The 20,086-nt window shown below is 40.5% G+C and overlaps 1 protein-coding gene across 1 annotated transcript; it reads right to left on the minus strand.

Annotated features, from left to right (window-relative positions):
- Positions 1 to 7,345: 7,345 nt before the first annotated feature.
- On the minus strand, positions 7,346 to 9,260 carry LOC311041480 (C-type mannose receptor 2-like). Its single transcript, XM_084051863.1, has 3 exons — positions 9,034 to 9,260; positions 8,144 to 8,795; positions 7,346 to 7,589 (listed from the first exon to the last, which is right to left on the minus strand). The coding sequence occupies exons 1-3, from the start codon at positions 9,240 to 9,242 to the stop codon at positions 7,392 to 7,394; spliced, it is 1,059 nt and encodes a 352-aa protein (XP_083907989.1). The 5' UTR covers positions 9,243 to 9,260; the 3' UTR covers positions 7,346 to 7,391.
- Positions 9,261 to 20,086: the final 10,826 nt, after the last annotated feature.

Consider the following 20,086-nt stretch of genomic DNA (forward strand, 5'->3'; position numbering starts at 1 on the left):
TCTGGCCGACATCTGCTTGTGTGCGTGCGCTCACCACCGTGATGGAGTGTCTGTCTGTCTGTCTGTCTGTCTGTCTGTCCAATCCAAAACAGCGTGTGTGTGTGTGTGTGTGTGTGTGTGTGTGTGTGTGTGTGTGTGTGTGTGTGTGTGTGTGTGTGTGTGTGTGTGTGTGTGTGTGTGTGTGTGTGTGTGTGTGTGTGTGTGTGTGTGTGTGTGTGTGTGCGTATGCGCGAGCGTGCGTGCGTGCGATGCGAAGCGTTGAAAGCTTGTAGCCTAGATCTGCTATTTGCACATAGCCTAGGTATAAAATAGGGCTAAAGTGGTTAATGTATGTTTCATAATATCGTAATATATGTCTGACAAGTAACTAGTAACTACATTTTTCAAATAATTGTAGTGGTAGTAAAACTACATTATTTGCCTCTGAGCTGTAGTGGAGTCGAAGTAAAAGAATTGGAAATAGCTCAATTAAAGTACAAATACCTCTAAAGCTACTTAAGTACAGTAGCCTACTTAAGTAAATGAGTTAAATTCCAGCTGTCTTTATTATTATTATTATTATTATTATTATTATTATTATTATTATTATTGTTGTTATTAATATATATGTCATGCTATTTTATTATTAATATATGTTATTATTGTTATTATTATTACCCTTATGACAATTATCACTATTAATATTATGATTATTATTCTTTTTATGGGGGGGGGGCGGACACCACTTTGGATATAATAATAATCATCATCTGCATAAGATAGGCTATACGTACTTTTATGGATACTCAGAGAGAGACAGAGAGAGAGAGAGAATCTGACTATATAGTGGTTAATTTAATGTACCTGTTCATTAATAATCATCGTATTAATCTTAACACTGACAACAGATACATTGAAAATATTTAATATTATTTCAAATACACAACACACATTTTTTTTTGTAGACATGCATTGGAAAATACAGCCTAATAGCACAACAGCAAATGAGATGTACACATGTATCCATATTGACATGAAACGATGATTCATTTACCAAAGTCACATTGTAAGCGTGGGATCACTCGATGTACATTATACAAAACCAGCACAGCACAATAACACTCTATCAAATCTAAATAAAAAATCTATGGATAACAAGGACTTTACACAAATAAAAATCATGCCATTGGTATGACATTCAAATAAACCCCCCCCAAAAATCCAATAATTACAAATGATGTTTCATCAACCATGTACATTTTCTATATCGGTGTTAAACACTCTTTGACTTGGCTCGTAGCTTTCAGTATGAAATAAAATACAGTCTTGGCAAAACATAGTCCAGTCCTTTCCACGTCACATTTTTGGTCAATGTTGCAAGATGGATGTAGCTGATAGTAATAATCCAAATATTACTAGATCAATTCTGTTATATTAGTTAGGCACTTCATTAAATCAACACTCAGAAAGCGAGCAGCAGGCATTCATCATGGGAGTATTCAACAGTAGGCTACGTCAGTGGTTCTCAAACTTTCTCATGTCAAGGACCCCCAAATTGACACTTAATAGCCCGCAGACCCCCATTTGAAAAGATATGCCAGGGACCCCTATAAGAGAAGATTTTTACGGCTCTATAGCAGTGATTCTCAACCATTTTAATTTTAAGGACCCCCAGTTTGACATGCATAAGGGCTACGGACCCCCATTTAATGGCATTTCCATCTCTGGGACCCCAATTTATATTGTAAAATCAATGTTAATTTAACTCTGAGAGTGTAACGGGTCCATTTGGTTCCATTTGTACACTCTCAGAGTTACAGACCCATAAGGGTCCATTTGGTTCCTATCCATCATTTAGCTGGGTACCCCCTGGAACCCCCTCAAGTACCCCTGGGGGTCCCCGGACCCCACTTTGAGAACCAACGGGCTACGTGCAAATAGCAGATCTAGGCTACAAGCTTTCAACGCTTCGCATCGCACGCACGCACACACACACACACACACACACACACACACACACACACACACACACACACACACACACACACACACACACACACACACACACACACACACACACACACACACACACGCTGTTTTGGATTGGACAGACAGACAGACAGACAGACAGACAGACAGACAGACAGACAGACAGACAGACACTCCATCACGGTGGTGAGCGCACGCACACAAGCAGATGTTGGCCAGAAAACCTTCCAAATACGAAGTTTTATTTTCGCTTGATATCGCTTAGAGAGAAATGTAATTCTTGACAGATAGATAGATAGATAGATAGATAGATAGATAGATAGATAGATAGATAGATAGATAGATACATAGATAGATAGATAGATAGACTTACCCACAGACAGACAGACAGAAAAACAGACAGACAGACATTTGTTTTGATATCATTTCAACGGGGCATCAGTTTGTCATTCTAATAATAATATGAAGAATAATAACCATCTTATTGACTATATGCGCGGAGTGTGAGCTTGGAGATCGGCTATTTTGGGCAAAGAGTTATCGGTGTAGAGGGGGGGGGAGCAGAACACGTGCGTAATTACGATATTATGAAACATACATTAACCACTTTAGCCCTATTTTATACCTCGGCTATGTGCAAATAGCAGATCTAGGCTACAAGCTTTCAACGCTTCGCATCGCACGCACGCACGCTCGCGCATACACACACACACACACACACACACACACACACACACACACACACACACACACACACACACACACACACACGCTGTTTTGGATTGGACAGACAGACAGACAGACAGACAGACAGACAGACAGACACTCCATCACGGTGGCGAGCGCACGCACACAAGCAGATGTCTGCCAGAAAACCTTCCAAATACGAAGTATTATTTTCGCTTGATATCGCTTCATAGAGAGAAATGTAATTCTTCAAAGATAGATAGATAGATAGATAGATAGATAGATAGATAGATAGATAGACTTACCCACAGACAGACAGACAGACAGACATTTGTTTTGATATAATTTCAACGGGGCATCAGTTTGTCATTCTAATAATAATATGAATAATAATAACCATCTTATTGACTATATGCGCGGAGTGTGAGCTTGGAGATCGGCTATTTTGGGCAAAGAGTTATCGGTGTAGAGGGGGGGGGGGGAGAGCAGAACACGTGCGTAATTACGCACGGATAAAAAACTGCATGCTCTGTCTGGTCGGGACCAGGGGCTGTGGAGGTTGGCAGAGGCTTGCTTGGCACTCGTGCCAGAAGGGCGGGGGAGGATCTGGCGGGCACGGCGGAGGCGGCGGTTATGGCGGAAGATCTGGCGGACGCGGCGCCGGCGGCGGAGGCGGCGGTTATGGTGGAAGATCTGGCGGACGCGGCGGAGGCGGCGGTTATGGCGGAGGATCTGGCGGACGCGGCGGTTATGGCGGAAAATCTGGCGGACGCGGCGCCGGCGGCGGAGGCGGCGGTTATGGCGGAAGATCTGGCGGACGCGGCGGAGGCGGCGGTTATGGCGGAGGATCTGGCGGACGCGGCGGTTGCCACGGCGGTTGTGGCGGCCGCCACGACGGCCGCCACCCGCCGTGGCGGTCGTGACGGCGGTTGTGGCGGCCGCCACGACGGCCGCCACCCGCCGTGGCGGTCCTGGCGGACGCGGCGGCCGCCGCGGCGCACGCCACTGCCACATTTGGATCTCGCCCCTCCTGTAAATCTGAGTAATTGCTGCCATTGACCACTTTTTTTTGTATTGATAAATTGGTCTTACATTTCATTTAAAGTGGTATAAAAAAATAATCTGAGTTGCCTAAACCCGCTTAGGGCTCCAGATGGACAGCGCCGGCCCTGGTCATATGACCGATGACCGTCTTGATCCAAAGCTAACGAAACACATGTGGTACACACATGGAAATGACCAATCTCCACCACAATTATGACTCACATCCTGGCAGGTGTTATTTGCAATCATTAATTTGAAATTATGAACCAGAAATAAAATGTTTAGAAAGAAAGAAAGAAAGAAAGAAAATGTCATCGTATCCAGTGTGTCTACAAGAGGTGGGGCAAGAGGTGGGACACACACACACACACACACACACACACACACACACACACACACACACACACACACACACATTTGTATGGCGCTCATTACCCTATCCGAGCATGGAGATGGCTGATTTTGAATGTCAAAGTTTTAAATAATTTGTTTAAGTGTCAGAGGAGTGTGAAATTAGGTCCTTGCTGTTGTCCTTGTTGTACAGAGGCAGCTATCAACTTACATAAGCACATTAACAACATGGACATTACAATCTGAGATCATTAATTATATCTCATGTTAATATCATGTTCTCACTGTGAAAACTGAACGTGGGAAACATTTTTTCAACTATGCTGCACCATTCTCTTGGTATCTGCTTTAAAATATTTGAAGTTTGATTCCCTCATTGAAATCAATTATTTGAACAGAAACATTATTTTTAAATTGTTTGTTTTAAAGTTTTTACATATATGCTGCCTTCAGGGCACTCTTAAAAAAAGAGATCAGAATCTCAATGTAGTTTACCCTTGTTAAAGGTATAGTGATAGTGATATTCTTTTGGTTAAAACAAAACGTTTTATTTGTTGGTTAAAATGTTAAAGCATTATATTCTGATGGTAATCATTGCTATAGGGTGTTTGTTCAGTAATAAGGGTCTCTGGGGCCTGTCTCTCCAGCTCTTAAACAGAAATATTATATATATAATATATTTTCAGGATGGGTAGCCAATTTCAGCCAATCAGGAGAGAGTACCCATTTATCAGCTTCAACTTCATAGTGTTACAGTTCCAATTTTGTCTGCTCATTTCTTTGTGTCATCACTTCCAATTTCACTTGTTTAATCTGTATCCTGAGTTCTCTCTCTTGATGGAAATACATTTTCTGTTTACCAAAGAGCTGGAGAGACAGGGGGACCCCCTGTTACTGAATGAACACTCTATAGAAAATGATTACTCTCAGAACATAGAGCTATTTAACATTTATCTATATATACATTTCTAAACCCAAAACCCCCCAAAAAAAACCTGCCACTGTGTGGGACTAAACACAAAAACAACATATCAATGTCACTAACAAGACACGCCACAACGTGCAGAATTACTACGCGCAGTCTGTAGGCCACTTCATACTGCTCAGCACACATCTGCCCCCTCGCAGCATAATTAATTGCGGCCAACACAAACTCACAACATTACAGTCGGCCATGTTGTTCCTTAGCGTCATCGCCGACCACCGCCCAACGAGACCCAAGTGAGGTCAGACAACACACTCCATATTTGGGCATAGCTCCATTGGGAACATCTCCTATTATGGCTTTATATAACCGCCCAACGAGACCCAAGTGAGGTCAGACAACACACTCCATATTTGGGCATAGCTCCATTGGGAACATCTCCTATTATGGCTTTATATATTATAGAGACCAACAAACACAAAGCCCCGCGCAGCGGCTAGGGGGGAAGGGCGCGCAGCGCCCCGACCCTCTAGTATTTAACAAAAGCAATATCAATTACTTTACCTTTAAATTAAAAATAAATAAAACAAAAATAAAACTGAAGGAGGATATGTAAATCTAGAATTGTTGCAGTTGAGATGTTTCATTGTAATTTGTAATAGAATAGAATATTATTAACAGATTGGCATTGTAGAATTTCCATTACAACTGGAAACACTCTGCTACACCGGTGGGTTTCAAAGTGTGGTCCAGGTACCCTCATGGTTCCTTGGGGGTTCCAAATGACTCCTTACGGGTGTGCTCTCAGAGTTATGGGGGTCCTTGAAATGTAAAAGTTTGAGAACCACTGAGCTACACTAAATGGAACAGAGCCTATTAGTATAATGTGAAGGAAGTAAGGAAAAGGCCCAATTTCTTTCCTCCACTGGAGAGCTAGCTTACAGGTAAGAGTAAAGCCAAGAACCAAACGAAGATAAATAATAATACAAATAAAGTAATAATATCAATCAAAATGAAAACTTTATTTATGCAGCATAAGTCATACATCAGATGCATCTCCAAGTGCTGAACAGTTCAAATAAAAGCAGGTGTAAAAAGGTAACAAATTACTACAACACCACAACTATTGTAAAAATAATAATAATAATAATAAAAAAAAAAAGTGCAAGATAAAAGTAAATACAATAGCTAAAAGCCAGGCAGTTTTCTTTAAAAACAAAAACTAATTCTACACTCTCTGCCACCCTTATGTCCTCCAGTAAGCTGTTCAAATTGGGGCCATGACAGTGGCTGGTTTTGCTGGTTTTGTCGTGGGTTTGTTTTAACCACATGAATCCTGGCATCACAATTCTGGGGAATTACATTGGGCAACCCTAACCCTAATATCACAAGCTTCAAGCTCACAACGCATTGCACCACAACAAAGTATGAAAATTATACCAATTATATGGCTTATTCAATTTACAATTTAGGCATTTAGTGCACAGTCAGAGTAAATGGCGTAAACCCTAAGCAATGCAAGGGTTTATTTGTATAGCAAGTGACAAGGCATTTCTAAGTGCTTAATATATAGTAAATCATTAATCATTCAATCATTAAGACTGAAATGCACCTAAAGAAATAAGAGAATAAAATGTAGAGTTAAAAAAATGAAAAACAATTTAGGATACAAAGTAACTAACTAGGATACCAGGTAAACATTAAACTTAATATCTGTCTAAAGGGTCCTTGTGGGGGTTCCAGGTGGTCCTCAGCAAAATGAGGAACAGTTGTATTTCACTATTTTGCCCAAGAAGTTTGCCCAATCAGAGAATGTATAATGAGTATTCAGATCATAGGCTTCACTCTCTCCACTGTTATCTCCACACATACAGTAGACGGTAAGTAGAATTAAGTAATAAATCTAACATAACAACAAAGATCTTCTCTTATGGAGTCCCTGGCACAAAATAATCAATTTGGGGGTCCTTGACATACAAAAGTGTGAGAACCACATTCCAAACCAAATGCTTTGTGGTCAAACAAACAGTATGTTTATCTAAATAACATCCAACCATCTATCCATCTTCAACCGCTTATCCAGAGCCGTGTAGTGGGGGCAACATTTCCTGCAGAGAGCTCCAGACTTCCCTTTCCCGGGCACCCTATAAATAACATAACACATGAACAAATAAACATCATAAAGTATATGTGCATAGTAGGCCTGACCTCGATTATTCGAACAGTCGACTAATCAGTCGAGGGCAGTATGAGTCGACTGCCAATCTCTTAGTCAAATCTATTTTTTTTTCATTATTCGACTGAGGTATTGGCCAAATTTGGCCTAGTGCATTGTAGTAGCACTGTAGTAGTAATCTGTATACTAATGACCACAAATTCCAGCTGTGCCTGGCTACTGGTCCTCCACTAGTCCTGGCTATTTTGCTGGGGCTTTGATGCAGAGGAAGTTCCTTCTCTCCATGCAGTCCCTGGTCTCCCACTGGGTGGTGTGGTCTTTAGGTAGGGTTCCACAGCGCCTCCCCCAGGCCGGACAGGGTGGCAGGTTCTGGTACCGCTGTGGTTCCCCGTCCACCCAGAGCCACTCGCTCGCCAGGAAACGTAAAGCTGTCCACACCTGGGGACAACATGGAGAGCAAAGGAGGAGGTCACAAGTGTTATTGTGTTGTAATTAGTACTATGCTGGCCTGTTCTATGATAACTGCAAGTTATTAAATAAAACTTAATCTTAGATTCAGAATGAGGCAAACATTATTGCCAAGATTACTGTTAAGCCAACATTTAATTTTTCAGTTTTGGCAGGCCTGGGCCGAACTGAAGAAAGTTTGGAAAGTGACTTATATATATTATATAAAGTGTTTTATACTACCTCAAGGCAAATAAAGGCATCAACCTGTATGAATGAGGCAACAACCACTGTATATGTATATAATATATATATGTATATAATATATGCACTGGGGAGAGGTTCACATTTTTGTGTTTATTCTTCAGGCACCAGTGTGGGGTGCTGTGACAGTCCAACAGAAGACAATTAAGACTTAACAAAGGACTTTGATGGTTTCAGCAATTTATCTTTGAAATGAAAGAAAGAAGAAATCAAGTTTCCTGCATTCATTTCAACAAATGTTCTACACCCAAAATGTGATCCCTCAACGCAAATCCTCAAACCTCATTGGTCGTGGCCTCCTGGATCTTGTCCCTGGCGTAGCGGTGGTCGTCCTCAGACTGCAGGCTCACCAGGTCATACTGGTGGTCACGGTAATGATTATGTTGGGTGGGGTCGACGCTGCCGATGGCCCTGCAGTGATCCAGAGCCTCCTCCCATGTCTTGTTCTCCTTCACCAGGATCACGTTGTCAACGAAACAGATGAATGGAAGTTTATTAGAGCAAGGTGAACTGTACCACGTGTTTGTCTTAATGTTAAGGGAGCCACAGTTCTCAAGGTCCGGCTTTCCCTGAACCCAATTCCTATAGTCTGAGTCCTCTCCAGTCCACTGCCAGATGTCTTTAGATGTGTCACTTCCAGATGTGTTAGGGGGTATATGCAGTCCAATCCAGCCAGTTTTAGTGAACTCATGGTGGTTGCTCTGTGTGACAGTGGCTAAGACCATGGACTTCTTGTTACAGCTCTCCTGGGCATCAAGCCAGGACAACGTTTTAGACTCAAATACGACATTGTCCCCATCAGAGCAGTACAAACCCCATGACGGAGAACATTCTTTATTGTACCACATATTATCATAATGTTTGTACACACGGGTGCAATTCCAAATTTCGGTCTCTCCAGTTGCCCAGTTTGTGTCACTTGAAGCGTCTCCTCTGTAAAATACAAATAATCAATATTACATGACTGCTCTGACTATCTACCATTCAGGAGTGTCACTACACTAGCAAATACTTGTACTAAGTTTCTAGAAATGTACCTTTTTTCATGATAATGTAACAATTAGCTTTAACCATATTTCCATATGTTATTATTATTATTATTTTTTAAATAGTAAAAAACAATGACACCTTTAATAGGGATGTCAGGCTAGTGGTTAAGAACAAGACTAACCTTTCTTGTGTCCACCTCCACACATAAATGTTCCCAGGGTCTCTGTACAGACCGATCCACACAATTCCTCTGGCTTTGTTCTTCGCCAACTCATTCATCAGGTCTTCTCTGTGACCCCTAGCAGAAGCCAAGTCAGTGAACTTCTCCTTGCAGTGCTGTTGAGCATCAGACCAGTTTTTCTTCTCTTCCACGTAGTGAAATGTTTTCATCGGGACAGACGCCTCCAATTGAAGAGCAGCAATGATGATGAGGAGGAGGGAGAGGGAGATGGGGGTCTTGAATGGTCTCCCTTTCACCATTTTCACAAGTTGTTTCTTCAGTTCAAGTAGAGAAGAGTGCAGGGCAGAGTTCAGTTGTTGTCATAATGTCCACTCTGTAGCTGAGTCCTCTGTGTGACCTGGTTGTCTAGCTGAAGCAGGACTCACAGAGCAGATGTGGTTAGTTGTCTGGTGAGTAGCAGGCTGTCACACTGTTCTTATGACAGCTACTTATGGACACACCCACCTACATGCACCTGGACACACCCACCTACTGTAGATGTACCTGAGCAAGCCCACGTTTGTAACTTATCATACTATAATTCTAGTAAGGTACGTAGTGGTGAGTAGGTGAAGCTACCCGGTTCTCCTCAGTGGCTGGAGCAATTGCTCTGATTTTGCACACAGCCATTGACCATTACCATCTGAACTTAACTGTGAAGCCCGTTTTTCAATTTCACCAAATCTCAGCTTCTTATTAGCGTTTTTGTGTCAAACACTGTCGCCATGGTTACGGGGCTGCCCAGCTATGGGACGAACTGCCTCCCGGGTTGCCAGATCATGTGCGCATATCCCCCCACGGATGCGTCGACCGGGTACGGTCTAGTGTTGGTAATTACATAAAGGTGTCGGCTTGTTTTCACTCTGTAATGATGATTATTTTTTTCTTCAGATATACTGAGCCATGATATCATATTTCAGTGTCTCTGTTACCCCTCTGTGAGCTCTACATAAACATAATCAAAATATTCATATTTTTAATATGTACATAGTTTCATAGATCTCATTAACTATATCCTAATACCCTTTTAAATCTGTAACTCTTGTATCCACTCTAATGCTGTAAATGCCATCTTTTCAATGGTGCAAACACAAAACAATCTGTTATCTATCTATTAATTCACAAAACCTGTGTGTGTGTGTGTGTGTGTGTGTGTGTGTGTGTGTGTGTCTGTCTGTCTGTCTGTCTGTCTGTCTGTCTGTCTGTCTGTCTGTCTGTCTGTCTCGGGCATGACGGTATGTATGGACACATTTTTACGGTGTCTGAGAACCAAAAACCAACGAATATCTGTATCTGTCTGTCTGCGTGTCTACTGGGTGTAGTATCCTGAGGATAATGGTTTCACCCATAGAATGGTCTAGCCCAGACTCGTGTTAATGACGTCATGTGAGATGCGCGCCAGAACTAATGTATGCAACCCAGTGTCTGGAAGTAAACACAGAACGCTCAACTATATACATTTGTGTGGACTTTCAATTTCTTTCTACTAGACACATACGAGTGGCAGTAAGAACAGAAATAGTACACAGAGGATGCACCGAATCTTTCCATGTTTGGGGGGTGTGGTGTGGACACTGGCTTAATTCCCTGATTGGTCAACCCGGCCCGTTGGCTTCGCTGATTGGCTCACGTTAGTGCCAATATATGTGACTGTGTACAACAATAGAACAATAGTATGAGATCTGAGCCACAGCGAATGAAAGCGGCAGCTTTGGTCGAAGGCGTGGCCGTCCGTGCATGTGTTTCATTCGGTCTGTGAGCAGCTAATCTCCGGTACCATTGGACCGACCGACCTGAAACCTTGCATGCACACTCCCTGGAGAGCAGAGCAGAACCTCTGGCCCAACATTTTCTGCCTTTATAACGCCACCAGGAGGCCGATTTTTGCACAAAAAAATAATAATATTACTCCTACAGATTTTCTCCAAATATCACGCCAATTATCTCTCTAGTCATGTGATCAAGACGGATCTGTCCGATTTTTCATATTCCATCCTGATTGGCTAAGATAGGCTTTCAAAGTTTGCAGGAGTGGCCTGTTTTGTTCAAAATGCCACAAATCATGAACGCAGCGTCCGATTGCTGTAAAACCTGTGTGCGCTATAACAGGCAGACTCATGTTAAGGCTCTTGAACCATAGGTCGTACATTTAGACTATTAGTTTTCCTCCTTGTTGTGTTTTTTGGCCCACAATAAGCTGGTGGAGACCTGTAGCCTACTCCAAGGAGCAAATTTGTCTAGTTTATGTATTGTTTTTTTTTTGTAAGCTATTGAGGGGAGCATTACAATTGTCCAGCCTATACTAGTAATAAAAGCATAATACTATTCTCTGTATCAGACATCCCAACCTGGAAAAATTCATTTCAGGGAGGTCAAGAAAATATATGAACACATGTATTTTTTATATCCCACATTTATGTTTAACATATATGTGGATATATATGATCTATATATTACACATATATTTCCTATAAATCCAGGTGGGATGATCCAGGTGGGATGACTGCTGTATTGCCTGAGAAAAACAGACAAACATCATTGTACTCTTATGTAGGCCTACTTGTACACAAGATGTAAATAAAGACACCTTGACACACACGAACACCACACATTTGTATGGAGCTCATTACCCTATCCGAGCATGGAGGTGGACGATTTTGAATGTCAAAGTTTTGTAGGTAATTTATTTAATTGTCAGAGGGGTGTCAAACGAGGTCCAGGTTGTTGTTTGATCAAATGTTGTACTAAGGCAGCTATCACCTTACATAAGCACATTACTCATTCAACAACCTGACATTACAATCTGAGTGAGATCATTAATTATATCTCATGTTAATATCATGTTCTCACTGTGAGAACTGAACTTGGGAAACATGCTTTTAACTATGTGTGATGCCCACTAACGTGTCATCACATTAGTGTGATTGTTTTATTTGTCACAGTGTTTTGAGAAGTGTATGTATTTTATTTTCCCTTCAAACCCAGGTTGTGTCTTATGTTTTCACCCAAAACAATAATAACTTTAGTCAATAGGTGGCAGTGTAACACTATGGTATCAACCTGCTTTGCCTTCTGAGATTGTCGTTGAGGTAGTCTAGTGCGCATGCGCTGCTGGTTCTTCTCATAACTGAGAGAACTAAGACTCGGTGGAAACTGACCATGTTTCACTGTCTCTAATTCATAAACACTTTAACCTGTTTTCTAGGTGGGTAATACTTCACAAATCACACAGAAATGTTTGTTGTTGTTTATGTAACGTCTGGAGTTTACTGTGTTTACTTTTGGGTCGAATTTAAGTGTAAAAGGAGTGATTGAAAAGTGTCTCATTGTTTGAAATGTTTGTAATGGCGTCCACCACGTTGCTCCGTCGTGTGCCATGTTAATTGTGTGTGTCTGGGTATCACATAGTCTCGCGTGGCCAGACTGTTGCCTCCCACAATTTACAAATGTTTCCGGCATACATCTATATAGCATTCAGAGATTGTGGAATAGTTGTCTGGTGACGCGAGACTATAGGTATCACATATCCATTATTTTTGTAATAGATTTGTGTTTTGATTAATATACTGGCTGGCTCCATTTATTATTTAATGTGTATGTATATTGTGAACAGTGTTAAAAACGGTTTTGCGGAAAATGGTTTCAAACCAGGTAGCTGTGCAACATGCAGATGTAAATAGGTTCATTTGGTAGTGTTACTGATTATGCTAAGTCCTAATGGTGCCTAGAGCATCTCTATAGTAAAAATGCACTTAAGATGTAAGTTAATTAAATTACCAAAACGAATTTGGGAGTTGAATGCAAATAGTGATGGCACAAGTGGTTACAGGATGTGTTGAATTGGAATGTATATTGAATTGAAAATGTTTATTGTATTTTGTTGTATTTTGGATTTAATTCTGAAGGTACTATGAAAGACAATGTGAATTTATGTCTAGATTAGTCTGGGCAGCATTCCTTTTGGGGTATATGATCCGGTCGGGAGCGACCGGATCGCGACAAACCGGAAAGACGTCTCACCCCAAAATAGGTCCGTCCTAATAAAATCCTTGATGCGGCGTAATTTAGCTTATTTTTTAAATATGAATGTGATTGTATATTCCGGAGATTATTTAGCGTCTGTATTATCCATATTATCCCACGGGGAAATTCTATTCCATTTAAATAGGGATTGGGGAACCAAAACAAAGTGAGGTTAGTCTAGAATCTAGACATATGACAATACTGCACCTTTTACTGTCTATCTAGACTCTAGATAGACAGTAAAAGGTGCAGTATTGTCATATGCTGAGTAAAATGTGCAGTAGTAAATGCTGGGTAAATAAAGTAAAAGGACAATGCAAGCAGTAGACATGTATGTTGTGAATAAATCATAACTTAGAGAAGACCCGGTGGAAACAGACCATGTTCCTCTGTCTCTATTTCTTCTAAACTACTTTAACCTGTTTTCCAGGTAATATATATCTGCTACTAGGTGCCAGATCCTGGTACCTGTAACATATGCTGCACCATTCTCTTGGAATCTACTTAAAGTTAGATTCACTAACTGATTTTTCTTTTTAGCAAACGCATTGGACAGCTGTTTGATCATGTTTTTAAGTTGTTACTATATTGTATCTATTTTAATGTTTTTACATGTGAATCTATAATGTGTGCAGGATACATAACAAAGAGATTAAACCACTTAAACCCTATACTTAGTTGACTGGGGTCCCGCAGGGCTCTATACTTGGCACGCTCCTTTTCCCCCTCTACACCATATATCTTCATCAAAAATAGCTGATCTACAAGCTCACAATGCATTGTGAATTTGTGACGCTTTGCCAGCTTGTAGATCTGCTATTGTCATCGAACACTTGCCTCAGAATAAGGAGCATGTGACTTTGTTGGGACATAGGTCATAGGACAGGTCAAACAGATACATTTGACATGTCATTCCCCCTAGCTAATTATTGGCACCTGCTACTTGTCCCTGCTACACACACACACACACACACACACACACACACACACACACACACACACACACACACACACACACACACACACACACAGACACACACACACTGTGTTGCTTGAGAGAAACAGACAAAATAATTGTACTCTTATGTACTTGTACACAAGATGTAACAAATAGAGACACCTTGACCTTGACACACACTCACACCACACATTTGTATGGAGCTCATTACCCTATCCGAACATGGAGGTGGACGATTTTGAATATCAAAGTAGTAAACAATTTGTTTGCGTGTCGGAGGAGTGTGACATTAGGTCCATGTTGTACTGAGAAAGCTACCAAGTTACATAAGCTGTCACAGTCACAGACTTGTATTGATTGTAGTTTCTAGGTCTTGTGTTTTGTTCCCTGGTCTAGTATTCTTGGTTCTATGTTTACACATGCAGGCTACTCTCTCTTTAAACGACATGAAAATGTTTGAAAACTACTGCTGTATAGTAGCTAGGCTACACGTGGGACTAATTATAGAAGCTATTGAAGCCTCATCAGCTACTAGTGTTCAGTAATCGAGCCCTCAATAACCCTGCTTTTCTGTCCTAGACAGATCATAGTAACCTGTCGTGCTCAAAGATCCTTAATATACAACATTAGCTAATCCCACACCTCCACACTAGCCATGATAAAAAATGTCATATTATCTGACATCTGTAAGAACTTTCTGTTTAATAGATAGGCTATAATTTATGTTTAACACTTGCCAAATTTGCCAGCAACAACTTCTTTCAACCCTTATGGTGAACTCCATTACAGAGCCTATGTGTAAAACATTTACCCTAAATCTGAGTAATTGCTGCCATTGACCACTTTTTTTGTTATTGATAAATTGGTCTTACATTTCATTTAAAGTGGCATAAAAAAAGAATTGCCTGAGTTGCCTAAACCCGCTTAGGGCTCCAGATGGACAGCGCCGGCCCTGGTCATATGACCGATGACCGTCTTGATCCAAAGCTAACGAAACACATGTGGTACACACATGGAAATGACCAATCTCCACCACAATTATGACTCATATCCTGGCAGGTGTTATTTGCAATCATCAATTTGAAATTATGAACCAGAAATAAAATGTTTAGAAAGAAAGAAAGAAAGAAAATGTCATCGTATCCAGTGTCTATAAGAGGTGGGGCAAGAGGTGGGACCCACGCACGCACGCACGCACGCACGCACACACACACACACACACACACACACACACACACACACACACACACACACACACACACACACACACACACACACACACACACACACACACACACACACACACACACACACACACACACACACACATTTGTATGAGCTCATTACCCTATCCGAGCATGGAGATGGCTGATTTTGAATGTCAAAGTTTTAAATACTTTGTTTAAGTGTCAGAGGAGTGTGAAATTAGGTCCTTGTTGTTGTCCTTGTTGTAAAGAGGCAGCTACCAACTTACATAAGCACATTAACAACATGGACATTACAATCTGAGATCATTAATTATATCTCATGTTAATATCATGTTCTCACTGTGAGAACTGAATGTGGGAAACATTTTTTCAACTATGCTGCACCATTCTCTTGGTATCTGCTTTAAAATATTTGAAGTTTGATTCCCTCATTGAAATCAATTATTTGAACAGAAACATTGTTTTTAAATTGTTTATTTGTGTTTGTTTTAAAGTTTTTACATATATGCTGGCTTCAGGGCACACTTAAACAAGAAATGACTAAAGTCATAATATAGCCGCTAGCGGCAGGCTTTTTTTGCCCCAATCTGCAGCACAAAATGTAAAAGTGGTCTTTAAAATGAAATCTCAGCCATTCCAATGCAACCAAAATAACTCAACAGAGAGGTTCATCGGTTGGCTACCAATATAAAGGATGTGTGTGTGTGTGTGTGTGTGTGTGTGTGTGTGTGTGTGTGTGTGTGTGTGTGTGTGTGTGTGTGTGCGCGCGTGCGCGTGTGTCGCAATGTACTTGTGTGAAAGTACAATAGTATTGGTATCAAAATGTACGTAAAGTTCCAAAAGTGAAAGTACTAAAATGTTTGAAAATAGCAGATCTACAAGTAGGTATTATACTTGTAGGTGTAAAATAGGGCTAAAGTGTTAAATGTATGTTTTATAATGTAATGCACAATATTTGCCTCTGAGATGTAGTTGAGTAGAAGTAAATTAAATTTGTATCAGGAACAAAAATAGTTAGCCTAGCCTACTTATGCTTAGGCTATGAAAGTTAAGTGCAACCCTAATCCTTAGTGAAACCACCTTTCAGGGTGAAAATGACGCAGCCTCGCTTCTCCATCTAAACGTGCAATACAGGGGAATCCGCAAAAGTGTGATGTTATGTGTCACGTAGGCTGACTAGGCTCTCTTGCATGAGTGAAATAAGCAGTCAGTTCTATGAAAACAAAGCCAAAAGAAGCGACTAGGCTACATGAGCAGTAGCACAGACTAGTACATTGGCTATTTGAAAATAGCATATCTACATGCACGCAAAGTGTTGCATTCACAACGCTTTTTGAGCTTGTAGATCGGCTATTTTCAAAAAGATCTTGAAAAGAAAAAGTTAAAGAATATTTGGAATATATATATATATATATGCACATACGAGCAGTAGCACAGACTAGTACATTGGCTATTTGAAAATAGCAGATCTACATGCTCGCAAAGTGTTGCATGCACGACGCTTTTTGAGCTTGTAGATCGGCTATTTTCAAAAAGATCTTGAAAAGAAAAAGTTAAATAATATTTGGAATATGTATTTATATGTATGTATATATGTATGTATATGTATGTATATATATATATATATATATATATATATATATATATATATATATATATATATATATATATATATATGCACATACGAGCAGTAGCACAGACTAGTACATTGGCTATTTGAAAATAGCAGATCTACATGCTCGCAAAGTGTTGCATGCACGACGCTTTTTGAGCTTGTAGATCGGCTATTTTCAAAAAGATCTTGAAAAGAAAAAGTTAAATAATATTTGGAATATGTATTTATATGTATATATATATATGTATTTATATGTATATATATATATGTATTTATATGTATGTATATATATATATATATATACATATATATATATATATATATATATATATATTCTGTCAGTTATTGTAATGAATTGATTACTGCAACAAAGTAAGGATACAGCACTATTGTTACAACTTGTGCAACTTATTTCAACTTAACCACAACAACAATATCATTATGTGCATGCAAATATGCACTGAAGGGCAGAGCAGATCACTCACTCCAGACCGTTCTTTGCGATCCGGGGCGACCGTGTTTAGGGGCGAGGCAGAACGGCACTGGTCGCTCACCCCAGACCGTTGCGATCAGGGGCGACCGTGTTTAGGGGCGAGAGATAGTGAGTTGTGGCTCGTTGAGTTTTTCGGAGCCTCAACACGTATGTTCGTCTGTTAAGAGGTGTAAAGTAACTAAGTACATTTACTCCAGTAAAGTACAATGATTGTGAGCTTGTAGATCGGCTGTTTTCAGAGTATTTCAGACAGTATGCACGTGTGTGAGTACTCTGTGTGACGGTGATTGAAACACACGTTTCCTTTGTGCTAATGCACGCAACTGTTGCGCCAGGTTGTATTGTTGTTGTTTCGCATAAAAGCGTGCATCTGTTGCCAGTGGGGTGCTCCTTCCATTCCGACATCTCACCACTCCGACTAGTGGCTTCCGTGTGCGGTTAAGGTTAGGGTTAGGTATAGGGTTAGTCAACGTCGGAAAGGCGACATGTCGGAAAGGAGAAATGCACCCGTTGTCAGTCAACAACACAGCCAGGCTCTCCCCAACTCCTTTCGCGTCTCTACTGGTTTGGGTGCCTCGGAGGCGAAAGGAAAACTCGCGTGCTCAAACATGTTCATGGACCCCCAGATTAATATGTATTTGTCAACAGCCCCCCCCCCCCCCCCATCTGTTTTGAGCCAGGGAACCCCCTTCCCTGCGGGGACGGGCGATGTGAAGTCGGCGAAAAAAAAATGTTCTAAGTAACTAAGTACATTTACTCAAGTACTGTATAAGCGTGCATCCGTTGTTTGGCCGCTATTAGACCTTTGCAGTCAGAGGTAAGGGGGGGTGGGAGGACAACTGCCCGGCGTGCCTGCGCCGCGGTGCTGCGAGGGGAGGCGGGTGCTGCAAACGACGGCCGTCCATTGGCTAGGACGGCCGTCCATTGGCTTTAAAGTAGTGTCTCCCCATTGGCTGTGAAGTAGTGAAGGACAGCCAGGACAGCCAATAGCAAAAAAAGTGTCGAATACATGTCGGAAATCTGTCGGGTCAGAGTCAGAGTGAATACAGAGCCGCGCTTTCAGCTAGCGGCTAAAAAAGATCAGAATCTCAATGTAGTTTACCCTTGTTAAAGGTATAGTGGTAAGTGATATTCTTTTGGTTAAAACAAAACGTTTTATTTGTTGGTTAAAATGTTAAAGCATTATATTCTGATGGTAATCATTGCTATAGAGTGTTTGTTCAGTAATAAGGGTCTATGGGGGCCTGTCTCTCCAGCTCTTAAACAGAAATATTACATTACATTACATTACAGTCATTTAGCAGACGCTTTTATCCAAAGCGACTTACAATAAGTGCATTCAACATAGGTAGGGAACGAAACTACTAATCACCAGAGGTCTTAAGTGCATTTCCTGTAAAAACAAGCAACCAAGAGTATACCTAGCGCTAAGGTAAAAGTGCAATATATCAGCTATCTACTTTCATAAACACATGAGATAAAATAGCCAAATCAAATGAGCACGAGCTAATAGATCCAATACAACAATACAACAATAGTTCCTACAACTAGTTAACAACAAGTAGGCCAGGCAAAGAGGAAGGGTAGTGTTTCCTGAAGAGGTGGGTTTTCAGATAATATCATTATGTATATAATACATTTTCAGGATGGGTAGCCAATTTCAGCCAATCGGGAGAGATTACCCATTTATCAGCTTCAACTTCCTAGTGTTGCAGTTCCAATTTTGTCTGCTCATTTCTTTGTGTCATCACTTCCAATTTCAATTGTTTAATCTGTATCCTGAGTTCTCTCTCTTGATGAAAATACATTTTCTGTTTACTAAAGAGCTGGAGAGACAGGAGGACCCCCTGTTACTGAATGAACACTCTACAGAAAATGATTACTCTCAGAACATAGAGCAATGTAACATTTATTTTTAACAAAAGCAATATCAATGACTTGACCTTTAAATGAAAAATAAATAAAACAAAAGTAAAAGTGTTTTCCCACAATATGTGTGTGAATTTAAAGGAGGATATGTAAATCTAGAATTGTTGCAGTTGAGATATTTCATTGTAATTTGTAATGAATAGAATAGAATATTATTAACAGAATGGCATTGTAGAATTTCCATTACAACTGATACATGGGGGTCCTTGAAATGTAAAAGTTTGAAAACCACTGAGCTACACTAAATGGAACAGAGCCTTAATTATTATAATGTGAAGGAAGTAAGGAAGAGGCCCAATTTCTTTCCTCCACTGGAGAGCTAGAGCCTACAGGTAAGAGTAAAGCCAAGAACCAAACCAAGATGAATAATAATACAACTAAAGTCATAATATCAATCAAAATGAAAACTTTATTTATGCAGCATAAGTCATACATCAGATGCATCTCCAAGTGCTCAACAGTTCAAATACAAGCAGGTGTAAAAAGGCAACAAATTACTACAACACCACAACTACTGTAAACAATAAAATAATAATTAGAAAAAGTGCAAGATAAAATAAATACAATAGCTAAAAGCCAGGCAGTTTTCTTAAAAAAACAACAACTAATTCTACACTCTCTGCCACCCTCATGTCCTCCAGTAAGCTCTTCAAATTGGGGCCATGACAGTGGCTGAAAGCAGTCTCACTGTGGGTTTGTTTTAACCACATGAATCCTGGCATCACTATTCTGGGGAATTACATTGGGCAACCCTAACCCTAATATCACAAGCTTCAAGCTCACAACGC

Source organism: Gymnoscopelus microlampas (assembly GCF_963454915.1).
Source record: "Gymnoscopelus microlampas genome assembly, chromosome: 3".
In the NCBI taxonomy this organism is placed as follows: Eukaryota; Metazoa; Chordata; class Actinopteri; order Myctophiformes; family Myctophidae; genus Gymnoscopelus; species Gymnoscopelus microlampas.

Excerpts from the sequence above, each read along its gene's own strand:
- LOC311041480 (XM_084051863.1), bottom strand. The coding sequence starts at position 9,242 with ATGAAAACATTTCACTACGTGGAAGAGAAGAAAAACTGGTCTGATGCT. Across the intron at positions 8,796-9,033 it reads TGGAGGTGGACACAAGAAAG|AGGAGACGCTTCAAGTGACA; the intron begins GTTAGTCTTGTT and ends TGTATTTTACAG. Across the intron at positions 7,590-8,143 it reads AGGAGGCCACGACCAATGAG|GTGTGGACAGCTTTACGTTT; the intron begins GTTTGAGGATTT and ends TGTTGTCCCCAG.